At 34.4% G+C, this 22,428-nt stretch overlaps 1 protein-coding gene across 21 annotated transcripts in view; it reads left to right on the top strand.

Moving 5' to 3' along the window:
* nrg1 (neuregulin 1) overlaps positions 1–22,428 on the top strand; it is a 191,798-nt gene that overhangs the window by 93,952 nt on the left and 75,418 nt on the right. For all 21 annotated transcript variants that reach the window (XR_012386002.1, XM_073914240.1, XM_068223831.2 and 18 more), the window contains exons 2-3: positions 6,281–6,455; positions 9,583–9,704. Coding sequence is in view for 12 of the 21 variants with exons in the window: in XM_068223831.2 (XP_068079932.1) it covers positions 6,281–6,455; positions 9,583–9,704 (297 nt within the window). In the remaining 9 variants the exon portion in view is untranslated. The remainder of the gene's footprint in view (positions 1–6,280; positions 6,456–9,582; positions 9,705–22,428) is intronic.

Here is a 22,428-nt window from a genome sequence, read left to right as displayed (position 1 = left end):
AAAATATTATTAGACACACTGTAAACAATTATTTTGTTTCTCTTGATTTGGGGGCTAATAATTCTGAATTCAACTGTACCTGCACAAATGTAATGTTACATAGCATCCTATAACAATTGTTAATATAAAATATATATTTGTGAGAAGTGTACCCTATGTTGAGCACTGCATATACATCTGGCCTGTTTATGTGCCACATGTGGATTGTCGACTTTTTATGGTACAAATAAGAAATAAAAATACAGATATAAATGTATTTTGAACTAAGTGGCTTCATTAATCACAAAAACAATTTGTCCTGTATGTTTATGAGCATAAGAAAACAGGTGTCGACTAATGTGTTAACTATTTAGGGTATATTTGGCCTGAGGAGAAAAAAAGTTTTTATTTCTAGATGTTTTAGAAGGAAATGCAGTGACTGGCTGATCTGAATCTCATATTAGATCATGGAATTCTTCACTCCGTGTACTGGAATGTGGACCCTGATCCGACTCAATTTTGCGGGCTAAAAAACAGTGTAGGAGTTTCCCCTAAGGAAACACGTCCGTGACATGAAGAAACAGCTGGACGGGCAGCATGCAGCCTGGACCACGAGGAAATGCTCAAATCATTCAGAAATAAAGTTATTCGCTGTTATTTGTCAATGATGTTACCATGTTTGTACAGTGTGCTCAAAGTGATGTGTTGGTGGATATTCTGCTGAAACCCAATAAGCGTCCCAGTAGAGAATCATGAAAAATGAAGCACGTCTAACTGTCATCATTGTGCTATGCAAAGGATTCTTGTTATTAAAAGCACCTTGTTAACAGAAAATGTTTGTATGATAATGCAAACACATTCAGCAGATGAGCGAGATTTTTGTGCTTATTGAACAGACAATATGGTTTGTTTGAAATGATTTTGATTGTCGAGATTCCAGAGTTAGGGTTTGTGGACAATTAACTAATCATTAACTAAGAGTTTTAGATCAATAAGCGACTAATTAGCTGTGTATTAATTAGAGATTGGCCGTCATCTGCGTTAATGTGCTGCGATATGGGGCGATTTAAAAAAATATCGCCGTTAATCTATTCTCAAAGTTGGGTTAGGAGCTGGGTCTGTTCTATGCAAGCTATGATGACTTTCACTATGATGTTTTAGCGAGGATGTATACCTGGCCGAATTGCTTTGTAGGTGGCGAGAACGAGTCTTTGAACCTGTGTGTATTTCTACTGTGAAATTACCACATCAAACATGACGTGCTAACATGGAAGCAGCCCACTAGAGTGAGTCTGTTTATGTTAGCTACACATCTATCCATCAGGCACCTGTCGGAGTTAATGCGTTCGAGTAAAACATATGCAAATAAAATGGACCGGGTGCTTTTTTAAAATATATGAAGGTGAATGAAAGTCAAACTGGTGAGCCGTCTGACACAAAAGTGCCCTTCTGGATCAAATCAGCAGGATGCCCTTCCTAATCTTTCACTTACTTTGAAGACATACTGACTACGCTTACATGGACATCTGTAATCTAGTTATTTGCCTTAATCAAAAATAATATAATTAAGGCGTTTACGTAAAGTGCTTTCATGTAAGAGTTTCCTGTAATTTTGGATGACTTTAACTGCAGTTCGGCAGTTTCACATTCACTCATGAACATTTTATTCATGCCCCCGTGACAAACTGGGGTTTTATACGTAAATAAGGAGTAAGGACTGGTGAGAGTTTTATGGAATTTCCCAATCTGTGTGTGTGTGTGTGTGTGTGTGTGTGTGTGTGTGTGTGTGTGTGTGTGTGTGTGTGTGTGTGTGTGTGTGTGTGTGTGTGTGTGTGTGTGTGTGTGTGTGTGCGTGTGTGTGCGGTCCTTAACTGACAGCCACATGTGTGGATCTTGTCGGAAAATATGGTGAAAAGTCCTACATGAGGTAATAGTTTGATTGCAGTGTTTACTTCAATAATGCCACTACTATATGCATATCCATGTCTTAATTCCATTTCTGTTTAATTCAGTTAAGACTTTAGTCAGATTAAGGTGACCAAAAATTGCTGTTTGGAGTTTATGTGGGCCTACAGTTCAAAATCCATGTTTAACTGAATATACTGTTAGTAAACACAAGTACATCTTATTAAACATCACAGTAGAACAGTTTCTTAAGCAGTTTGTGATGCATTTTGGAAACAGGAGATGAGCCCCTGGTCTAATGCGCCACCTGGCTTGAGAAACCCGTTCTTAAAGACTTACTTTTAGTCATTATTTGGGCAGCACACATATTCTGAATGCCTTTGGCAGAAATCAAATGACCCATTTTACCCTAGATTAATTCCAAGATTACAGTGAGATTAATCTAAGAAAATGATCTATGCTCACTTATAGTATTGATATTTAGGTAGTAGTTGGATAGAATTAGGAGTGTACAATTACATCATACGTACTAATATCTTAATAACGGGCACATAATTAGCCAGTAGTAAATGGAGTGAATTATTACTTAAACAAAAGTATTGCCTTTTTTGGTGGTCATGGTTAGGTTTGCTTGATTTTTTTGTTGTTGTTTTGGACACCTTCAGGTTTATTAATCAAGGTGCTTTTGTTAGATCTTCCAGTTGAAGAGATAAAAACAGTGTGCGCTGCATAGAAGATGTGAATTGGTTTCCATTTGCATATCTTGTCACAGAAACACAGAGGACATTTGTCTTTGCTTGAAATATGCCAAAGTGGGCCTTTGTGCAGTCGGGACAACACTGAAGCATTTTCTGAACACTTTAACATATTCATTGGCTCTTCTAAGGGTATTTATTGCATCCATTAATGATTATCACAAAAAAATGATAGTATAAAGTGGCACCTGTCCATGAAAGGTGTTTTGTTCATCTTCATTTATCCATAAGTGTCTTTAGGCTTGAGTAATTTCTTCAGGCACTCTACCACCACCTGCTGGTTTTGATTTTTAGCAGTTTAAACAGTCATCTTGAGAATCGGTTAACCAGGGACATTTCACAACTTACAGGGAAAAGTTGAATTAATATCTCACTTCTTATTGTCTATGAATTAAAAACGGAGTGAAACAGTTAATTATTACATTGTTATTTTAATTAGTAATTGGCAGAAGTACACACATCTTTTACTTGAGTAGAAGTACAGATACTGATGTTTAAAACGATTCTGGTAAACGTTGAAGTACTGACTACACTTCTGTCTTCAAACAAATGTAAAGAAGTACAGCCTCAAATAAATACTTAAGTAAAAAGTATTAAATACTACTACCAGTTATTACACACACAGAATGTATACATCTATACAAAATAACTTACATTTCTGATTTCTTTGTTAAAAAATGTTTGCTTATTTTCAGCAGCAAAGTAGACAAGCAACACCAATCTAGAATATTGACCAACAACACTGCTCAAAAAGTAGCCCTGTGTATCATTACCTAGACACAAAACTTAACTTTACATATCACCCAGTATAAATACTTTTAACATTGTTAAATATTTATTTAACAATCTAACACATTTAAATGAAGACAATGGTGTATATAATATACAGGTTAAACATAAAACAGTTTAAATTCTGTACTAGATAACAGTAACACGTTGGAAACGAAGGAGATAAACCTCACTGCATAACATGTTCATAGGTATTCAATTGGGTAAGTACTAACTGGTCAAATGTTGACAAAAAGCACGATTGATCTTTTTCTTTTTTTCACGGTATTAGATTGAAAGATCAGAGAAGTACATTTATTTGCCAGATTCTTGTGTCTTGTTTTACCTGTGATATGATGGACCAAAACACATCTTAACACCGGATATAAGCATGACATTAGTCATGTTTACATCGCAGACTCTCTCTGTCTCTACGTTGGCTGTTAAGCTTAAATTAATAAGCTGACGATACATGATCAGAGGTAAAAAAAAAAAAAAACGCACACTGCAGTGTGTGATGACAAATAGGTTGACAGAATCAAAAAGGCATTCAAATTGAGCAATGACACGAAAGAATATAGATCATTAAAACAAAAGTAGCCAGATTTAAAAATGTTGGCTTTTAACTGAAACCAACCACATTTTGGCTCATTTTGGCCCCAATCGAAGACTGCGGCCCATATTTGTGTACCCATGTTTGCTTCTTTACAAGTCACATTGCCAACTACTGGCTTGGCATTTTCATTGCCTTCATTGATCCGTGTGAACAGGGATCATTTTAATTGAACATTGTTGTCTGTACTAGAAAAAAAACATAAAAGAAAATTTCAAAAGTCAACACTGATATAATTGTAATTAATAAAATCAACACGGGTTTATTGTGAAAATGTACCCCCGTATTTATTTCTAGAGCGTGTGAATTATGTAGCCAGAGTTATTTATTACTGCATTTTGTCTTTAAAACAAATGCTATGGACAAGTTGAGAGGAGTTGACTGCGATGATGGGGTTCGAGTCAGGCGAAGAACGGTTCCAGACAACAGGTAAAACAAAAACAAAAGGCAAAAAATTAAATAAACAAGTAAATAACAGCGTGAGAACGTGGTAAGATCTGAAAACATGCTAAAAATCTGCTGGCTGTGAGAGCTTTTCTTTTTATTGGTTGCTTTTGAAAACACTGTCGTTTGGGTTTAGGGAAGTGGGATTGGTCAGTCCGTTGGCCAGTCAGTCAGTCAGTTGGTTGACAGTGGCCTCAGGTGGATTTACGCGAGAACAGCCGGTGTGAATGGCACACAAGAGAAACTTGAGATCTGTAAAATCGTACACAGCGGCCTCTTGTGGATTCGTGAAAACTGCAAAAATACTCACCTCCTGGGATGTGTTTCGCACACTCCAGAAATGTTTTCTGGGGTACGTATCAATAATGAGTCTGTGTTGAATAAAAATATAGCTGCAAGCGACAATCACAGGTCCAAGTACAGTAATTTGGGGTGCTATTGTTGAAAAGATATCAAATTTAAATAAAAATTGATGTTAAACAACAAGGATAAATATACAAATTAAATTGACAACTAAATCTTGACATGTTGTTAATTTATTATAAATTGACTAACTAAAGATCTGGCAATCATAACACGTATTAACAGTTAATAACTTGTGTGTTTACAGAAAAAATACTAAAAATGTAAAAGTTTTAAATATAACACCGCTTGCGGTCAGATCAGAGTCTGTGTACAACTGAGAAGTGAGGGATATTTGGGTCCATCCTTTCCAAATTTTGTGTTTTTTTTATAGTTTTGTATGAGACACTTTTAGGGCAGAAATCCAATGATAATCATAAGTGGAAGAACAAATGAATAAGGACAGTATAGATGCAGATAACAGGAATTCCCTGGCCTTAACACTGGTGCAAATGAAGAAACGCTAAGCTTCACTGCATACATTGTAATGGTGAATAAATCACGCTGAGCAGTGAATCACTTCAGAATTTCTCATAATATATCAAACCCAACTTTCTTGATAGATCATAAACAAGCAGTTATAGAATAAATGTTCCAGAATAAGTGACGGCTTGGGTGAAGTTCAAGAGCTTTGATGTGCAAGAGCACCTTCAGGCTCATTTTGAGTACAAATGATGTGCTATTTGTGAATGTAATTGCTGCAAGTATAATTGTTTTGCTAAGTCGTTTTCTCATTCACATCAGGGAGTACTTTCAAACATGTGCTGTAATTAGGATATGTAATTGGGAATAACTCCGATGCGATGGCAGAACTTTAAAGAACGTTTTAAATTGTGTGCAAATATATTACATCAAGCGACTACATTGAAATACAGCATCTCTTTTGACTTTGTTTTAAAATCTCTGTTCAGTTACAGGCTGTGAATGACTATATAAGGGAATATCTTGTTGTTCCTCAGCTGTTGGAGGCTGAATGTTTATTCTGCTGTTTTGAAGCTTCTCCCGCACAAATTGAATCACAAAGTGCATCGCATTTAACTAGACAGCTTCATGGCATCATAAATCATCTCAAATATGGAGACGTTACGTTTTCTTTCTTATTTTTTTCGCTTTATGTTAGTGTAATGGTTGTGGTTCGTGATTAAATAGCTAACTGAAGGGATCTATCATAACAAATGTACAATAAGAAAGGATTCATTTCATCTCTGAGGGCAGCAATGTCTGCTTTAGATACCCAAAGTATCTAATTTAATAGTTTGTGCAAGAAAGGAAAGACTTCAAAGCTTTATAGATTTCTGTTAGAATTTAATTGTAATTACATTGTAATTATTAATAATGTGCTAAATGTTTTGCAAGTTTCACCCTTGTGAGCACCGATGGCTTCATTTGTGTTTTGTGTCTTTTTGTTTTCCAGCGGAACCGAAGTTAAAAAACCTTCGGAGCGTGACAGTGGAGGACGGGAAAAAAACGGTACTCAAATGTGAGATTTTGGCAGGAAACCCAGCGCCCAATGTCAAGTGGTACAAGAACGGAAAAGAGCTCACAGGCAAAAACAAACCCAAAAGCATAAAGATTAAAAAAAAGAAACAGTAAGTACAACGAACTATACTTGCTTATTTAATAAAAACTTGCTTGTTGTGTTGAATCTGAAGATGTTGCTTCAAATAAGATTGAGCCAGAGAGGTTATTTCTACATGTACAATCTATTTGTAAATGAAAGAAATAATGACAGTTTTGAAAATAGACACGATCAGGTAGTACATACACGATGTACACTCAAGACTCACACGCGCATATTTATTGAAATCGGAAGAAAAACCTATTTGTGACTTTTGTGTAAGAATTTATGACGATGAAGCATATTTTAATAGAATGTGTATTTTTAAATGATGTAAGAGAACTTTTTATCCGGGAAATATTTTAAGTGAAATGTTTGAAAAGGTGCCTTCTGGAGCAATTTTGGAATATTTATCTTTAATCAAACTAAAAGACAGTATATCCTCCTGAGACCCTGCCCATTGACTTGTGTCCTCTGTAGTGGACATTGCGTTTTCATAGTTTTCTTAGAATTTTTTTTAGCTACTCTATCAAGTCCTGTTGTACAGTTCGGAGGACATCCAGGACTTTCTAGTGATATGTCATTTGATTGGCTGGCATGCTAGGAATCACTTCTTACACTGCATCCAAAACGGTCGACATACAAAAAAGCACATTTTATGGGAGGAAGAGAGGTATGTAAAATTTAGCTTTTAAAAATGTTTTTTTTTACTATTATTATATATATATATATATATATATATATATATATATATATATATATATATATATATATATATATATATATATATATATATATATATATATATATATATATATAATATATTTGTTTATTAAAGTGTCAGGAACAGTACATTTAGCTTTCAAAGCTGTTAACTTGTTTGTGTTTCAAAATATCATCCTTTTTTAAAGTCCACTATAGTGGACACCAGGACCATCTTAATGTCATTAATGACTGCATGTTTGTAGGAGGCAGAACTGAAGCAGAGAGGATTCTTTATAAAATAGTTGAGAGACACTCTGATTTACAGTCTAACAATCAGGTAAATAGAGAATTGGAGACAATTAGAGAATGGCAATCGCTTTTATGTAAAAAAAAATTCGGATTAACATCACTTTCTTTTTTCCTTTTTTTTGAGTTCAGCTCTCTTTCAGACTAAACTGTTTCAGGAATTTCAATACAAAAGGTAAAAATGGCTTTTGTTTTGCTTTTGCTACATTAAGATTGGATTAATATCCCTTTACAGCTATATCCTGTACAGTTTTGTTGTCTGAGTGGCGATCGTTTCAAAATAAAATGGTCCTGTGGTCCACTGCAGTCGACATGCTGTAAAATTAAAAGTAAAAACAAAATGTAAAAACTCTAAATTATAGATTTTTATTTTTAACCCAGAGGATGCAGGAAATCACAGAAAAAAAATAAAAAAATGTCTTTGGGTCTCAGGAGGATCTGTTTTCAGTGTTGTTGCAACTTGTATGCTTTTTGTTGTTGTTTTTACAATGTATGTTTGTTAGGAAATTGATATGATTATATGATTATATTTAGTATATTTAGTATATGTTTTTGCCATGAATATAGCCAATGCTGCTGATATGACATTAAAACCTAAATAAATAAATTCATTTCTGCATATACAGGATGGCATTTCTGCCCTGCGCGTAATACAGTACACTGAAAAAATAAATGCTTTGAGCCAACTTTAAAAAAAAAACTTCTGTAAATTGTTCTCTGTATAAATTAACTTTGGTTCAGACATTAAAATCGAATTTACATAAATCAAAAATATGTATTGTGGTCAAGAAAAAAAAACATTAACACAAAGTAAAAATATTCTGTATAGATCACAATTTTAACTTTGCTAAAATATTGATTATTTGGATTTATCTTTTTTTACACTTACATTAAAATATAGTTTCGCTTTTGACCAGCCTAAAAAAAAGTACTGAAATTTGTTACAGTTTTATTTATAAATTTTCCTTAAATTATTGTTTGGAAGCTGAAATTTTTAATTTAACATTAATCAAAATATTTATTTTGACCAGGAAAAAAGTACATTCACTCAAAGGTAAAATATTGATTTGCAATAATGAAAATCTTTTGAATTACTTTGATTCAACTTAGAGCTGAACATTTCAAGGTTGGACCATGTTGTGCGTTCAGAAATGCTCTTCTCATACCTCGGTTGTATCTATCAGCTCGAAAAAGTCTGGCCATTCTCCTCTGACCTCTGGCATCAAGGCATTTGCAACCACACAACTGCGACTGCGAAAGTTACTTAAATCACCTTTCATCCCTATTCTGATGCTCGGTTTGAACTGCAGCAGATCGTCTTGACCATGTCTATAAGCCTATATGCATTAAGTAGCTGCCATGTGATTAGAAATTTGCGTTAGCAAGCAGCTTGTCAGGTGTACCTAATAAAGTGATCGTTGAGTGTATATTGCAGCAAAAAAATCGCAATGTTAGATATTTCCATTATTGTGCAGCTCTTGTTCACCTTACTAATATATTTTTGGGGAAAAATATTATAAAATCAAAGTAAGGTTGTACTTTGGACTAAACTATAACACTTACAGTACACATAATACTAGGACTTGGTATTGCTAGTTATATGATTTTCAAGATCTGAGCTAAACATTTGGTGCTCTCAGTATGGCTATAAATGTCATGGAAAAAGGTAATCCAACTCACATTATAAATCCATAATAACTGAATTTTAGTACTCAGTACTCATTTCACATGGCATGAAAGCTGCTGATTTAAAGTATAATTAATGCTTTACTTTTTTTCCCTTGGGGTTCAGCTTATAACCATATTTTTTTCATTTAATCCAATACAAAAATGTACAGTACTTTAAAGGAAAGACACAGTAGTTTAACATTTCTCAATGCATGTGGGCGAGCTGTTGTGAAAGTTTAATCCAAACATGCCTGTGCTGAGATACAAGAGCAGCGCATCAACACTTTATTACACTTCAATTCTTCTAAATGACGTTTTAATGATGCAAGACTAGTTTAGACAGCACTGCGATCCACTGAAAAGTTTTACTCAGATGTATTTCATGATATTATAATGACTCATGCAGATGCTTTTGCTGCTATTGTAAATCTTGAATCGCAATATCAACAACTGGGATTATATACTGTCACTTTTTGCAGGGGGAAAATATCTGAACTGTTGATACGGAAATCCACGGAGGGAGATGCTGGATTATACACCTGCGAGGCCGTCAACAGCCTTGGAAAAACAAATACCACAGCAAACCTATTCATCATCAACAGTAAGAATCTTTTTCCTTGACATTAAAATGGAAAACAACGCAACTGAACTGCAGAAAAATCATTTTCTTATTTAGATTTTTGGTCCCACTTTATATTGTGGCCTTAACTAATATGTACTTACACAGGAATTAATAGTTTGTTACAATGTACTTATTATGTAAATACATGTATTTACTGTGTACTTATGCTTGATTAAATACATGTATGTAATTACATCTGTAATTAACTTTTGTAATTAAATTTGTAAATACACTGTTGACCATCCCTTACACCTTAACCCACCCTTAAACCTACCCATACCACTAAATCTGTCCATAACCCAACCCCTATCCCAACTCAAAAGCACAGCACCACAAGTGTTCTCAAATACATTATAAAGACTGTAAGTACATTGTATTTATTTATTTTGATGTAAGTACATAGTAGTTAAGGACACAATATAAAGTGGGACCAGATTTTTTTTGTCTTGTTTCTAGTCCAAATATCTAAACTACTCTTGAATCAAAAGACTTTTCCTGACAATCAAAACATATTGTCGTATTTAAAGAAATAATGTGCCAAAATTAATTGAGTTTTTCCTTAAAACATGCAAAATAATCCGCCGATGGGGTAAGCAAAATAATCATATGTTAAAAGGAAAAACAAGATTATTTTGCTTGCCCCATCGGCAGATTATTTTTGCTATTTTTGTTTTAAGGAAAAACTCACTTAATATTGGCATATTATTTCTGAAAACAAGACAATAAGTTTTGTTTGCCTAGAAAATGCTTCTTGATATAAGAAATTTAATATATTTGGACTAGAAAGAAGATAAAAAAGTAAGAAAAGCATTTTTTGCAATGTACTTTTTCTGGGTGTTAAAGTAGAGGACAGAAAAGTTCAAATGAAAGTTTGTAAAATTATTTTGAGCTATTAAATATGGGACAGGGAGCATGCAAATTCTGAGGTAAATTATCCATTGTTGTTCTCATTGTGACGATTAAAATCATGCTACATTGTCAAGCTAAAATCAACTATACCATTGCTAATATTTTAAGATATTATTTAATATTATATTATTAACATATGCACAATAGCGGCCTGATTTTCCATTCATTGGATGTCATGGAAATTCAGCTTTTGGTCAGTGAAAGTTAGAGAAAATCTGGATTTTGAAGCATTTGATTTAAAGTCGGATCACTGGATCAGTCCTAGCACTTCTGTCACATTTACTCTACTTTACAGCTCTTTTATACTGTTTATATAGAGCTGGTAGACCTGGTTTATGCTAGTAGTGAATCAGCTCATAATAGTTGGTCCTCCTACTTTTGTTACTTTGGAAAGTTTGATTAATTCTAGTGATTGACATTGTCATATGTGGTGCTCTATTTATCTCACATGTTGTGTTGTAAGATTAGAATGATTCTAGTGAAGGAGATCTCTTGAAAGACCACGATATTCATTTTCCCAATAAATAAATGCAAATGAACAGATTCATATGCAAATTAATGTATATGTAAATGAACATGTTCCAGTTTCGAGTTCTTCGGCTCCTTTCACTTCTATGTATAGTTTCTGTTGGATAAGCTTGTTTATAAATGCATTGGTCCCATGCAACTTTATTTAAGCCATTTCTAAACACCAACATACCAGACCATCCCAATTCATGTCAAATACACTTCAAATAACCAGATGACCGGGCACTTATTTAACCCAAATACTACACTTAATATGTAGTAACCAGTGTTGAATAGATAGTTACAAATTAGCTTCTAAGTGTAATAAAATTAGACTCAAAAAATGACGCTTGCTGTTTGTTCAAGCTGCTGATTTAAAACAAGCTGAGACAACACAACTCTTGTTTTTTTTCTTCATTGTTTTATGTTCCATGAACTTAAATTTGTAAAACAAGTTAACTTAATTCCTTTATCCACGTACATATTGGTTGTGTGGAACCGAGCATTTATACAATGTACTTATCCACTAAAAAAGTAAAAATAAAACAACTTAATTTACACATTACTATTACTTTTAGGGTCCTATCATATAGTACACCTGGCACAATAGGGTGCAAGACATGTTTGGCGTGATTTGTTGCTATTTTTAGACCAGCTTAACCCTAATCTTCACATTTTGCTCTACATTGTTTACATTGCAAATCCATTTGCACCAATTTGGGGACTCAAGGGTTTGCTGGTCTAAAAAGGAGGTGTGTTAAGGCGCATTGTTGGCATGTTGCTATTTTGAGGAACTTAAATAGACCACGGCACTAACCAACTGAAAGCTGGTCTAAAGTACACACAGGATGTACACAAATATCATTACAAATGAAAAAAAATTAAGGATTAAATATTACAAAAAATATTATTTACTTTATAAATACCACTACCTCCATGCCTTCTTCATGTCGGGGGCTATTTTCAGTTTATTTGTGACAGTTTGCATTTGTATAATGTTATTATTATTAGTATAAGTTTTTATATATATTTTTATATATTTTTAATATATTTTAAATATATTTTATATATTTATATTTATATTTATTTTATTAAAAACAAGTTTAGATTTGTCCATCAGTCGGGTTTTAGACATGGATGCTTCACCATATAGGGCCTAAGAATAGGATGTGTGTTTGAATATAACTTTAACTTTATTTGTTTGCTGGAAATTATAACTGAATTTAGAAATACTTTTGAAACAAATCTTTGTGGTTAACAAACAAAATTAAATATGTATAGGCTAATGGATGTCTTCAGTGGAGTGCGTACAACACAGTTTCATTATCCATGAAAGTAAAGAGTAAAAGTAAAGTAAAGAGAAAATTAAGAGGCCAAAAAGAGGAGGCTCACTCTTCCTGCAGATGCTCTGTTTAACAGTTTTCTTGCCAGTGAAGCATTCAGTTTTTCTACTCACAAAGTCCGTCCTATAAATAGCAAATGCACCATGGCGCAACACAACTGACTGAAAGGGATTGGGAGATGGAACTGGGATTGGTTGAGTGCATGTTATGCTCAAAACACACCCATAACTCATTAAGAGAATAAGCACAACCCTGTTAAACCATGCAATGGGATGCAAAGCGTATTTCTCCATCCTTAAAATACCAAAAGTGGATTTGCATATGCCTTTAATGCTTTTGCGTCATATCCTTTAGACTTTGTGCGTAGATCATTCAAATTGAGCCCTTAATGTGCTTGCCTTAAATATTGTAAATAAATTCAACAGTTCTGTTTAAAACAATTAGCAGATTTGCGAAAACAAAAATTACATTAAAATGTAGCTCCTGGAATGTATTTGGTGCTCTCCAGAAATGTATATAGCGGTACGTTTTTAGAATGAGCCTGGGTTGGGAAGAAATGTATCCATAAAATATTATCATGATGTCAGAAACTCTTAAAAAAATTATTGTTTTGATACTCATGTTTAGCTTTTTTTAGAGTAATTCTATTTTGTATAATAATAATATTTTATTTGTTATTAAAATGCTTAATTATTACATTTTTTAAAATAAAGTTAAACAAAGATTTGAGATTTGATTTATTGGCATTTAAAGTAGTTTTGTCAAGTAATTAAATTCCTTATTGTGAAATAACATCACTTTTCAGACACAGTAAATTGAGAAAATAAATTGAAATGCATTTTTAATGATGCACTTAGCAATTAATAATCTTTTTTTTAAGGTAACTTACCCAACACTGATAGCGTATAAACAGTTTTCTCAGAAACAAATATTACAATCTAGTTAAACTCATGTTGTCTGCGTATTTATATTCACAAATGTAATACAGTCCAGATTGTGATATTGATCAGCCGGGGGCTCTGAGACTGAACAGCGGGTCATAAATATCTCCTGAAAGCTAAATGGGGTTCCTCCAGTACAGTTGCAACATTGCAAAAAAAAAAAAAAAAAAAAGCTCAGTTTTCTGCTTTGTAATCCGGCTTCTTAATGCCTTTTTTCAATTAGTGAGCATCTGAATGATTGCCAAGAGAGAAAAGTATGAGCTCCTCTGTGTCTTTCCTCAGGCATTAGAAGATCAACAAAAAGCCAGTCGGTTTATGTTAATCACTGTAAACACCCTGATATTGATGCCTTATGAACATGGTAAAGAATGAAGTTATCTGACAGAGCACAGACTATAGTTGTTGCGGGAAAGAGGATGAGATGGTCAGAGTGTGCTGAATGTTAAAGTCCTCTTGCAGTGAGTTTTTTTTTTTTTTTATTAATTTATTATGTTTTTGTTCTTGATACCTGCTCCACTTTCACTGGCTTAACTGTAGTAAATGCTACACAGTAGCTAATGGAAAGATTAGGTCTGTCCCAAATCACACAACTTTGCAATTTTCTACACTGTAAATCCCAACAGTCAACTTTATCAAATGAAATGAGTGTAGTTAACCCATAATTGACTGAAAGTTAATTTATTCATTTGAAAAGAGTTTTGAACATAGTGGTGGAGGTAATGAGTTAATTAAATACCTAATTTCTTCAGCTTAAATGGAGTAAGTTCACAGTACTCATATAGATTTGTTTGTTAACTCAAATGGTTGGTAGCAATCGGTTTCCTCAAACTATTTGGTTTGGTTTTATCCCAAAGAGGGAAGAAATCACTTTCGCGAACGCTCACGCTCAATCTGCCCAGTTGGTGGAATGAACTCCCTAACTGCATCAGAACGGCAGAGTCACTCGCTACTTTCAAGAAACGACTAAAAACTCAACTATTTAGTCTCCATTTTACTTCCTAATCTGCAATTGCCTCTTTGAATATCACACTAACTGTACAAAAAAAAAAAAAAAAAACTAATACAACTAATACTTCCCTTCTTAGACTTTACAGACCTGAAACTTGCCTTTAGTACTTATTCATTGTTGCTCTTAGTTGTGTAAATTGCTTCCTTGTCCTCATTTGGTGAGTCGCTTTGGATAAAAGCGTCTGCTAAATGACTAAATGTAAATGTAAATGTATTTGAGTTACCTTAACTTTTTGCGTTTTACAGTGTAAGTAATTAAACACTTGCATGATGCACTTATTTAACTGTTAAAATAAGTTTGGAATTTTGGACACTTTGCGCACTCAACGGCCGCAGCTTTCCTCATATAGAGGAAGGGGCAGAGCTATCGGGCGCAGCTGACATTTAATTACTATATTTATTTTGGATTGTGAAAGCAATTGTGAATGTGTCAGTGCATAGTGTATAGTGTGTCATTTGGGACGCAGTGATTATATTATTTCAGCCATATTTAAAACCATCAACAAGTAAACTCTCAACATTTTAAAGCTGTTTACATAAAATTAAAATATGAAACAAAAATTGTAGATTAGAGAAAAATGCTAAAAGTTTTGTCCTTTTTTGCTGTCCTGCATGTGTGTTTGGATGCAATATTTTTGTTCTTTTTTATTTTAGCTGTTCTTTGAACTTTTTTTACTTTAACCTATTGAAAAGAAACAGTGTCATGTAAGAGGTGGCAAATGCTAAACATTAAAAAAAATAAATAAATAAATATGTATATATATATATATATATATATATATATATATATATATATATATATATATATATATATATATATATATATAATCAAAGATTTTCTCATTATGCAGGAGATTAAAAGGTCTGTATTACTAACCGGTAATGCTAACTTGGTCACGTGGTTTTAGCCAATCACATACAGTTGAAGTCATAATTATTAGACCCCTTTGATTTTATTTATTTTTTTCTTTTTTAAATATTTCCCAAAGGTTGTTTAACAGAGCAAGCAAATTTTCACAGTATGTCTGATAATATTTTTTCTTCTGGAGAAAGTCTTATTTGTTTTATTTTTGGCTAAAGCAGTTTTTAATAATAAAACTATTTTAACATTTTAAGGTCAAAATTTTTAGCCCCTTTAAGCTATATATTTTTTCTATAGTCTACAGAACAAACCATCGTTATATTAGGCAATAACTTGCCTAATTTCCCTAACCTGCCTAGTTAACCTAATTAGTTAAGCATTTAAATGTCACTTTAAGCTGTGTAGAAGTCTCTTGAAAATTATATAGTAAGTAAAAGATAAACAAAGATAAAATGAATCGGTTATTAAAAGTGAGTTAATAAAAGTATTATGTTTAGAAATGTGTTAAAATTATCTCTATTTTCAGAAATTGGGGGAAAAATAAACAGGGAAGCTAATAATTCAGGGGGACTAATAAATTTGCCTTTAACTGCAGCTGCATTTATTCTCCATTCCTGTGTATTATCATAGAGACAATGTTAGCAATGTTTGTAAAAAGAAAAAAACAATCTACAGATTTCTGTGAAGTCATTTTTTTTTAGATTATAGTAACTTAAAACTAAAAAATAAAATAAATTAAAAATAAAAACTTTTTTACTTTTATTTAAGGTTTACACTGCAAATCCAATTACATCCACTTGTTTGATAATCAAAGCAAGTCTCTCATTTATCTACTAAAAGACAGAAAATATTAACATACAACCTGTATCGTGAAAAATAATATAAACATTTACATATTAGCTAATAATATCTCTGAAATTAATATAAAAACTGAACAAATATATATTTACACACATTTGCATATAAGTCAATTCAGATTCAACGATGGGCTAAAAAAATCTGCCTTATGCACACACCGATTCCTTGTGGGCCTAGTTATAATGTAGTAATGTAGTTTCATGGTTGTGAAAATGTTTGTTAAGTATTTACACCCCCTTTACTTTTTTATTTTTGCAATCCTCTTTTATGCTCACCCTAATCAAAAGCTCTCTATAATGTTGGAAGCATAATGGTGACTGAAATCATTGACCTTTGTACAATACAAAAACGTTGAGATTGATTATTTAACATTAAACAACAACCTTTTAGGAATCAAGTTTTTGATAGAAATGGTTTAGAATGTATCTTCCTTGCAACTTGAAGCAACTACTCACATACTTTTGAAGCAACTCCTTACATATTTTTGAAGGTTTTCAAACTTAATTTGTTTGTCCTGTCTTTGGTACACTGCATACACAAAAAAGGAGGAAATGCTTAGTTTATTTTTTACCTTTAACTGATTTTCTATGGTTGTTGGTCAGTAATTGTCTATAGGTAACTTGAATGTGATCTTTGTCTAGCACAGAAACAGAAATTAACAGCTGTATCCTGAAACAGAAAAACTCCATCCTAGATCCATATCCTTTTCACAAATCAAATCTCTGAATGTATGGATCTGCATTTGCACTTTATTGATTTGTGGGATTTTGTCTGAGTAGTTTCCCCTCAGGTTCTCCATGTAAGCGGTCCTCTCCTGTAACGTGAGATCGGTGGCCACCATTAGACTCTTCCTCATAGACTTCCACCAAATTCATCAACGCTTCTCAGTTGACCCTTTTCAAGGAAACAGCCTCTTTCCATTTCATTGATGGATTACAGTTAATTATCAGTACTTTTTTTTAAAGGAACCTCTTTTTATCACCTTTTAAATTCTGTCTCATAGATTTTAAATTGGATACATATATTTTATTGATTGTGTGTGTTGTTTGCTAAGCTATACAAAGCTAAATATGATTGTAACATCTTCTGCATACACTCGGATCATGTACATATACGTTCTGGTCAAATATATATAACTACCATAAACATTTCTGTTAAACCTTTAGTTTAAGTATCAATTCTCCCTATTAATAAGTGGTTTATTACCTATTATTAATATATTGCCTCTTTATTTCTACTGTTATGGTACATATTTGTGTGAGTCCTATTGTCCCAGTATAGTGATGGGGACACTATACTACCGCCGTCTATCAGATGAGACGTTAAACCAAGGTCCTGACTGTCCGTCGTGTTTGCCGTCGTATTGTGCATAAGGATGTTGCACACTGGTGGTGTTGTAAAGAGACCCCCCCACTCATGATTGTGAAGCACTTCGGGTCAATGCCCTATATAAATACACATTACAATACAATTATAATATTCTGCATGGTTATCTTCTGCATCTCTAATCCTACTACTTCCTTAATAACTATTAATAAACAGTAGATTGAACATTTATTGAGCTAAAAGTCATAGTTAATGGTTTGTTAATGGGAACAATTGTACCTTCAAATAAAGTCTGACCAAATTTACTTTCAAATTATTTTTAAATTTAACACAATATTTTGGTTTGACCATAGATATATACAACTGATATTGCGTAACCTGAGCATGGGTCAATACAGCCGCCATATATGTACAGTGCTGCCATAACAAGTCATTCAACCACACTTTTTCAAGACTTAAGCCAATCTGAAGGACTTTCGTGCTGAGTATGGGTGTAGAAAAGAGCAAACAAAGAAAACAAAGCATAAATGCATAACATTTCATAGGTAAGATTTGGTTTTAACAATTTTGTATTGTTACGAACTTTTGGTCTCAACAAGTAATGTTATTAATGATAATACAGTTATCTAAAGCATTGACCATGTGGCAAAGTAGCATCAACTTGCATTCAATTCTAGGCTTATGCTAGTTTTGTTGAATAAAATTCTCCAACAATGTAAATGAAATATAACAACAAGACACTGCGGTGCCAGAAGCTTGTATTACTGTCGGCTAAGTGAAGTAGTGGCTACTTTTTTTTAAGTTGCTTTTAAGTGTGTTGATAACATAACAATGCCTGTGCCTCAATGTGCATAGTTTCCACCCTAAATTATTGAATATTAAAAAGTTATGTACCATTTAGATCAGAAATTTGGATATGCACATTGAGACGCAGGGATATCGAAGGTTCACAGGAATCATTTATAACGGAGATTCATTCACAAGCGAATCGCTTCTTCTGTTAAAATAAGAAATGAAAACAGGAGAGGGGGTGTGTTTGAGGACATAGATTAGACCAAACTTAATAGGGATAAGATGTTTCCATGCACATTAACACATTCTCTTTGTCAGCAATGCCAGTGCGGTCACTTATCTATCAATGTAGAATAGTAATGTAAAATTGTAATGTTCAAAATTGAAAACATATTTGCATCCGAAGCACCGGGAAAACTCCCGATCATAGATATATGTATATATATTTATGGCTCTGGATGGCCTGTCCTCCGCTGCACCTTGGTCCCACATTCATTTCAAAGAAGCGCTAGCCTTTACCAAAGTGGCAGCTCTATTGATGCATTTCTTTCGACAACAATAGCGTAGGTGACATCTACTGTAAATATCTATGGGGTTTATCCATATCTGACCCAAATTGCTCCGTTTTTTCAGAGCGTATTAAGTCAAGTCACATTTATTTCAATACAACTTTATCTAATCCAGATTCACATAAATAAAGAATGTGAAAGAAAAATGGGAATGAATAATTTATGAATCATTCAACTGGAGCTGTAGACCAAAAAACAGGTTAAGTTAAATGTTTTTTTTTAAGTTTAGTTACTGTAAGTCATACAGTCTTATAGTTACTTGCTAAAATGAGTTTTAAAATAAATAAGTCGCAGATATGTCCACATTTACTCATTTTAGGTTTCCCATACAGAAACAACTCCTGGAATTCACTCTGATTTTTGCTCTCAAACTTTTAATGTGTTTATAAATAGTCCTACAGTTTCACTTGTTAGTTCTTGGTTCTCTGGAACAAGCACTCTTTGTACCGGACAGTATCTGCAATAGTGGTTAAACTGAATTTTTACAATTAGATAAGACTTTTGGGTCCAAGATTTCCAAGTAAACCCAAATGAAAGTTCAGACGGGAATTACATTACTACACAATGCTGATGAATGTCAAAAAAAAACAGTTGGTCATTTGTCTGGGAATATTCTACTGGGAGGTGGGAGGAAAAACATTGACATTTCCATTATTGGACGGCAATAAAATCACAGACTAGCACCGATAAATGCTAAAATGACATCATGGCCCCGTGTAAAGTGATTATGAGTGACATTTTAGGGCCGGTTTCATTTGTGTTTGGTCTCAGCAGAACTGCAGTGGCTAAATGAGCTCATGCGGTGGATGTTTCTGCTGTGGATGTGTGGTCTGAATCAGTAAAGTCCAGCTGTACAGCAGGATAAGACCTTCTGCGAAGACAAGGAAAGATGTCATACGTGTGGTATTTGGATCGTTACATTCTCTACAAATGTCTGAATTTTTTCGTAAGTGGTCATCTGAACAGGTCAGGTTTCAATTACAGTGTCTAGACATGTGTAGGGGACTGGCGATTCGAGACAGACAAAATATGGGAGGAGAAGAATTTGCCCTGCACCACCTGAAAAATACAGTTTTAAGGCCAAACAAGAGTGAAATGGATTTCAAGGAGTGGATGCCTCTAAAAAACACACTGGCACTAGGGATGGTGTGCGTTATTGCCCTGCAGAGTAGTTGCTAGGGTGTTCTGGGTAATCAATAACCTAAAATATGAGCAATAAGCAGAAGAATGTTTGACCTGATGTGAGTCATGCTGCTCTTTGGAGAGATTCGCAGTGCTGTAGGCCTTAGCAGGAAGCCGTTTAATGTTCTGGAAGTGTTTCTGCAGTTGTTGACTTCCTTCCTACAGTATGCCCCATGACGCATTGCATTAATTATGAGAATAACCAAAGTTATTGCTGCATCCCACATTGCATAGAGTACATCCATACTATCCAGTATAGTATGTGATAAGCACCATGTGAGCTCAGTCAATAGTATTAGAAAAACAGTTAGGGAAAAGTACTCGCATACCCTCATAGGCCATGAACAACACAGGCTCACTGTGAATACGTAGCCTCATATAGAGTGTGAATTATGTTGCCAGAAATGCATTGCTGCATTTCATCTTTTAAAAAAATGCTACGGGCTGGTATGATTCCGTTAGGCTTCTGTTTTTTTTTCACGGTACAAGCTGCCCGTTTACCTCCATGTGGAAGGTTTTTGCACTGTTACCAGTTTGTCCAGTGCCTCGCTGTGTACATCAGCGGATTTGAGATGCAGAGAGGATGACTGCGACAACAGGGTTTGAATCTGTTGAAAAGCAGTTCCAGAAAGCAGGTGCAACCCATTACTAGAAAACATCCATACACACTCATTCACACACATACACTGTGGACAATCTAGGATACTCAGTTAAACTTGTACCACGTCTTTGGTTGGAAAACCAAAGCACCCGATGGAAACCCTCGTGAACATGGGGAGAACATGCAAACTCCACACAGAAACACCAACTGATCCAGCCACGGCTCGAACCAGTGACCTTCTTGCTGTGAGGCGATCATGCTACCCACTTCGCTACCGTGCAGCCACCCGGTCTGACCTCATTATTTTAAATGAATTCTTACCTCCAACTATTAAATGCAAATTGCAAACACTTACAGAGCCCCTATTATACATTAAAAAGGGTTATATTTTGGTTTTGGGGGTCTCTAACAACAGGCCAATATCCATGCAAGGTCAAAAACACGTTCATTGTCTTATAATATGCTCTTATTTTTACATAATTATCCCAGCGACTCCCGTATGATTTGTTCAGTGATTCATTTGTTCCCGAACCCTTCCTTGGCGCAATGCTAATCTGCACTGATTGGACCGATGACAGTCTGTTGCAACTGGTTGACAGCGTTCAGCGTTAGAGTGAAATGCCCACCACGGCTTTTAAATAATATTGAAGTAGAGTGCATAGTATATGTGTGAGCATACCTGCCAACTTTCCTGTTTTTCCAGAGAGTTTCCTGTTTTTCAGACCCATCTTCCACCCCCCTCCCATATTGTTATTTATCCTGGAAAACTCTTGTAATTTCAACCACCAGTTCATTGGAACGAGAGCTCATAAATGCATTTAAATCCGTAAACAAAGCAGCGCACGCAGCATTTTTAACGTGGCTTTAGATGCGATATGAGAATATAAAAAGTTAACCAGATACAGTACACGCGGTTACAAATAACAAATCACAATTAAATACATAATTTGCAAGCTAGAGAAAACAAGGAGGCCACCATTTTAATCGCACTTACACTTGTGAAATAGAGTAAGAAACTGACCCATGAACTGTGTACTGTAAAGTTCCTGTCGAGCTCTGAAAAAAGCCCCTTTCACACATACAGACCTTTCCGGAAAATTGCCGGCAATTTTCCGGAAAGGTTGTATGTGTGAACAGGTCCTTTTTGAAAATACCGATAAATTCGTTCTGGCTATTTTCCGGAAAGAGAAGTTGTAACATTACCGGCAATTTGCCGGAATGCTGCGCTGTGTGAATGTAGAAGGAAGATTGCCATAATAAGCGCGTGCACGTCTGGAGCATGCTGACGTGAGACGTCTGCTTTAGCCAATCACAACAGTCAGACGCATTTACGTCCGCGCGGTTTGTGAGGATAAACGCCTTTGAATATTTTTCCAGACACATTTAGCTGCTAGAAGTTAGTCAGATCACGTTTATATGTTCTTCTTAATGCCAACTGTGTAAATAATCATCGATGACATGCTTATGATAAGCCGTTGTTTGTTTACCTTCAAGCTTTGCGTGTGCCTGTGGAACAGCCTGTGAGCGCCTGCACACGCACATATTATGAACATCTCGACATGAGAAAGTGATCCTGCAAAAGTTATTCACAATATTGATCATCCACAGAGTTTGTAATTTAGTCAAATGTTTACAAATACAAGCGCAGCCGTTTAAAGCTCATTTGTGGTGAATGATGTCAGAATTTACCGGTATTTTGGAATGGATGTGTGAATTGCTCTTTTCCGGAAAATTTCCGTAACGTCCTCGCCTGTGTGAACAGCGCTTTTTTCAATATACCGGTAAAGTCTTTCCGGAAATTTTCC

Source organism: Danio rerio, chromosome 10 (assembly GCF_049306965.1).
Source record: "Danio rerio strain Tuebingen ecotype United States chromosome 10, GRCz12tu, whole genome shotgun sequence".
Lineage (NCBI taxonomy): Eukaryota > Metazoa > Chordata > Actinopteri > Cypriniformes > Danionidae > Danio > Danio rerio.
Note: the sequence above shows the minus strand (reverse complement) of the source record. Positions and strands in the feature narration are given on the sequence as shown.